This window comes from Lottia gigantea (genome assembly GCF_000327385.1).
Source record: "Lottia gigantea unplaced genomic scaffold LOTGIsca_52, whole genome shotgun sequence".
Classification (NCBI taxonomy): Eukaryota; Metazoa; Mollusca; class Gastropoda; family Lottiidae; genus Lottia; species Lottia gigantea.
In genome coordinates, this window is record NW_008709781.1 from 472830 (window position 1) to 477873 (window position 5044).

Consider the following 5044-nt stretch of genomic DNA (forward strand, 5'->3'; position numbering starts at 1 on the left):
ACGAACATTAGCGGACACAGCTGCAGCAGAAAGTTATGTTTTATCCATCCATCGCCTTGTAGAAGATTCCAAAGGGCTTATAGTTTATTATGGAGCTCTGGGACATACTGAAGGTCAGACGAGTCGGCTGATAATTAGTACTGATTAAAACACTTTATTGCAATACAAATTAATTATACTTTTTTGTTTTTTTCTAAATCAGTTGGATTTCTACAAGTTCCATTACTATACCAATTTTGAACATTAGAGTAAATATGCCTGTATTTATCAGGATTGTGAACCATCTTACACAATTGACAAAATGATTTTACTACAGATGTACCTAAACTATCAGTAAGAACGTAATTTTCTTTTGCTTTCAAATATTCGATATAAGCTGTGTCATTTCTATCTAAATATTTAATATATTTGGCTAAATCAGAAATTGATTTAAAATTTCTCACATCTATGTAAGAATTTTTGGGGTAGAAATGTTCATAATTACCGTCACCTCTCACTATAGGAACAATACTTCTGTTTTGCCACTCGAAAAATTTTTCAGTAACATAATCACGGCACAAAGAATTTTCAAAAGCCAAATAAAATTTATAAGATTTTTCAATTTCTAGAAGCAAATGTGCTTCTCTTCTCTTTTTCTTCTCGGGTCCACATCGCCCATAAACCATTACTGGTATATATTTTTCTAATGATTTGACATATTGTTCACGTAAACTTTGCGTTGGACAATGGCTTACTAATTGAGCTGCCAATTTTGTTTTCCTTGCCATAATTTCTTTGTAATTGTTTGACTGTCCACTGGTATTCTTCACAATACCGTAAGGTGCTGGGATATCCGAGTCAAGTCGATAATTCATAGTCCAATTTACCGTGTCTTTTAATATTGCTTTATTAAATTCTCCTGAATGAGACAAATATGGACATTCCCACACGGCAAATATCCAAATCTGTCCATTTTTGGCTTTTCGTGCCAACAATCTTTTGGAAGAGTATTTCAATGCAAATAAAATAACAGCATCACTTTCATTGACATATTTAAATGGTGTTTTATGATGAAATGTACATGCGGATACTTCACATTTATCAAACATATTTGATGTTACTTTTGCAGCTAACCACTGAGGAGTTTTTAACATAATTATTGTTTTATGTTTATTTTTTAAACTGCCTGTACTAGAATTGCTAACAAATACTTGCGTATAATCAGTCATTTGATAAACGTATTGGTGTAATTTGGTGATGTGTGGTTGTAAAATTTCTGTTCCTTTAAAATAAAATGCAATAACCAAACAAACACACAAAGTGATCACCATGAACAGTTTCTTGTATTTATCCATCTGAAAAAGAAAATTATTAATCATTATTCAATTTAGCACGGCGGAATTTCAAATTAAGTACAATCTTTGAAAATACATTGGGCTGAATTCATAAAACCTAGCACTTTCTTTTTTATAGGCCCACATCAAATGAACTGCGTATATTGCCGTCACCCATTTATCAGAATCAGAAAAATCGAAAAATATTTAGTATGAGTTATTGCCCTTATTCTTGAAAACGCGTTTAATTTTTAGCAAGGAAAACACTCTAGAAGACGCAATTCTTGATGAATTTTGATGAAACTTGGTGTGAGTATCAACCAAGGATAAACCCTATCGAAAATCAGATGAATGGAAAAATATTTAGTATGAGTTATTGCCCTTGTTCTACAAAACGCGTTAATGTTTTAGCCCGTAAATAATCTAGAACGCCCAATTCTTGTCAAATTTTGATTTAACTAATATTATTCAGTGTATGACACAAGGTTGAATATTTCATACTGGTAATTGTTACTTTACAGCCAAATATTTTTATTTAAAAGCAAAGCTGCCAGTGGGCGTATATTAACTTGCCTGGCGAGCTATTTTTCATAATAAAAATATCATTTGACAGAAGGGTCTTCTTTAATTGATAAATCAAGGACAATATAACCTATTGATTATTTCGTCGTTTTTTTAAACTTTGAATGAGGCTCCTTCTTCCTAATTCAATTCCCTCAAATTTCAGTGAAATATTTCAATAAATGTGCCTTCTACAATATACCAGCTAAAAATTGAACTTGTTTCAATGAACAGGGGCTAAATTCGTATTAAATATTTTCTTATTTCATTGATGATCGGTATGGTTCTTCCTTGTATGATAATGAACAATTGTGATACGTTTTGTTAACATCCGTCAAGAATTGTTCCTAGAGTGTTTACGAGCTAAACATTGAACGCTTTTTCAATAACAAGGACAATAACTCATACTACATATTTTACGATTATTCTAGTAGGGTTCATACAATTAAGCTACGTTTTGTTAACATCCTCCAAGAATTCGTGTTAACGAACGATCAAGTGAGCGTGTAAAATTGACATCAGTTTTAACTTTAATTGCGTAGAAAATCCTCACGCATTCTTTTCATTCTGTTTTTTTTTTCGGGAACAACTCTAGCACATACCGAAAACAGTAGAATATTTCTGTTAGTCCAAGGAGCTTTAAAAGATTTTTAAATGGGCTGGAATCAAAAATGAATATCCAAATTGAATTTTTTGCTATACCGAAAGTTACAAAATGCACAATATTCATAAAATTAGTTTGGATGCTGTAATTTTAATGTTTCTTCTAAGTCAGTAAGTTACAATCCATCTGTTAAAGAATGGCATAAGATATTAGGTCATTGTAATGTTAAAGTTCGAAAATGTTGTTGATGATATGAAAATTATTGGTAATAGACAATTATATTTTCATATTTGTTTTGAAGGTAAGATGTCTCAATATAGTAATAGGGACCCAGACAAACGTGCAGTGACAATACTTAATTTAGTTCATTGTAATCTTGCAAGCCCAGTTGACCCAATAGCTAAGGATGGTTTTAGATATTGTTTGATTTTTGTTGATGACTTCTCTTGGTTAATAATGGAATACTTTCTTAAGCATAAGAGTGATACAACCAAGGCTTCAATGAAATACCATGCAGATATTACTCCATTACAATAGAGCGCTTGAGAAGGGACAATGGGTGGTGAATTTATTTCTGAAGAATTTGGGACTCTTTTATTAAAAAATTGTATAGAACATGAAAAGTACACCCCATTCTCACCTTATCAGAATGTTACTGCAGAAAGGGCATAGAGATCTATTTTTTTATAATTATGTTTGTTGTTACAGAGTAAATTGCCAAAAGAATTGTGGACTTACGCACTGACGTGTGACAGAGAAACAATTCTTAATGACAGCAGCCTACATCCGAAATAGGTGTAATAATAATAATGGGATTCGGAAAACTGTCTATGAAGCTTTTTTTTAGGTGAAAGACCGGATGTCATGCAGATGGGTACTATTTATTACGCATATGTCCAAAAGAAAACGAAAGTAGATGTTAGGTGTCAAAAAGGAATTTTTGTTGGATATGAGATAGTCAGATGTGTAAAATTTATCAGGGCTACTAATGACACTATTAGTGTGCATGGTAGAAATTACCATGATGATATTTTGAACTGGAAGCCTGAGGAAACCACACCAGAAGATGGAAGTGGTGAGAATGAGGCACCACAAAATGTAGGTGATTAGGTCAACATATGACAAAATAATAATAATGGTGATGATAGGAACCAAAATTTACCTGAACCAAATAGATACTCCGGTATAGGACGAGATGCAATAACTAGATACCTGAATGATTATTATGTACAAGATGAATGCCATTAAAGAATTTATTCTATTGATTGTTGTTGTAGATTAGCAGAAGTACCTCAGACATACCAGGATGCTATTTATTCTCCAAGTCCATACCATTGGAAAAAGGCCATGACAGATGAGATAGATGCTTTGTGAGAGAACGAAACATTTGAAGTTACTCCACTGCCAGAAGACAGAAGGTGGTGGGAGGTAGATGGGTGTAAGCTTTGAAACTTGGTTCAAATATTGAAGAAAACTATAAGGCTCGTTTTTTTGCGAAAGGTTATTCACAACTACTGGATATAGATTACCATGAAACATTTTCACCTACAGTTCGTATTAAATCAGTTAGAACTTTGATGCAACTAGCTGTCCAGAATGATTTAGTAGTTCACCAAATGTATGCCAAAACAGCATAATTATGTGAATGCGCCAATAGATTGTGAATTTTACATAGAACAACCCGAAAGGTTTGTTACAGAAAAATGATGAAAAATTGGAGTGTAAACTTAAGAAATAACTATATGGCTTAAAACAAAGTGGACGAAATTCGAACAATATGTGACATAAACTAGCCAAGGTTTTGTTCAGTCTTTAGAAGTTAATTGTGTATATACTACACATACTAATAATAAGATGACAATTATGATTGTATGGGTTGATAATATAATTATAGACACAAAACACCACTCTACACTTCATCAAAATGTGCTTGAGTTCAAAATTATTTTAGATGAAAGATCTGGGAAAAATAAATCGGTTTTAGGCTTTCAGTTTATTCATGAAGGTAATATTATTCAAATAAACCAGTCTGGGTATATTGATAAGATTTTGCCAAGATTTCGTATGCAGGATTGTAAACCCAGGACCACCCCATGTGAGACAGAGATAAATAAGGTAATTGAGGATTCTGATTTTGCTGATGTCAGATTGTACAGGGAAATTGTTGGTAGTTTTATATATGTTATGACAGTTACTAGACCAAATTTATGTTATATTTTGACAAAACTATCTCAACATGTCAAAGTGTGCTCATTATGCAATGGCAAAGCATGTTCTAAGATATTTGAAAGGGGCTGTAGATCAGAATTTAGTGTTCAGAAAGTCATCTTGTGAGTTTTCCTTGGTAGGTTTTGTGATACTGACTGGGGAAGTTCTCATGATGATCGTCGTAGTACTACAGGATATATGTTTTCATTTGTCAAATAATGGTCCATTGATATCTTGGAAAAGTAGGAAACAAGCCACTGTAGCTTTGTGTACCTGTGAAGCAGAGTACAGGTCATTAGCAGGTGATACATTTCTGTTATATACATGTATAGTATGACAGGTTGAAGTTATTTTCATG

The 5044-nt window shown here is 32.7% G+C and overlaps 1 protein-coding gene across 1 annotated transcript; it reads right to left on the reverse strand.

Moving 5' to 3' along the window:
• Nucleotides 1-206: 206 nt before the first annotated feature.
• LOTGIDRAFT_75806 (hypothetical protein) lies at nt 207-875 on the reverse strand (the record flags this gene model as incomplete). Its single annotated transcript, XM_009062553.1, has 1 exon — nt 207-875. A coding segment is annotated over one exon (669 nt), but the record flags the coding sequence as incomplete, so codon positions are not given.
• Between the last annotated feature and the right edge of the window lie 4169 nt (nt 876-5044).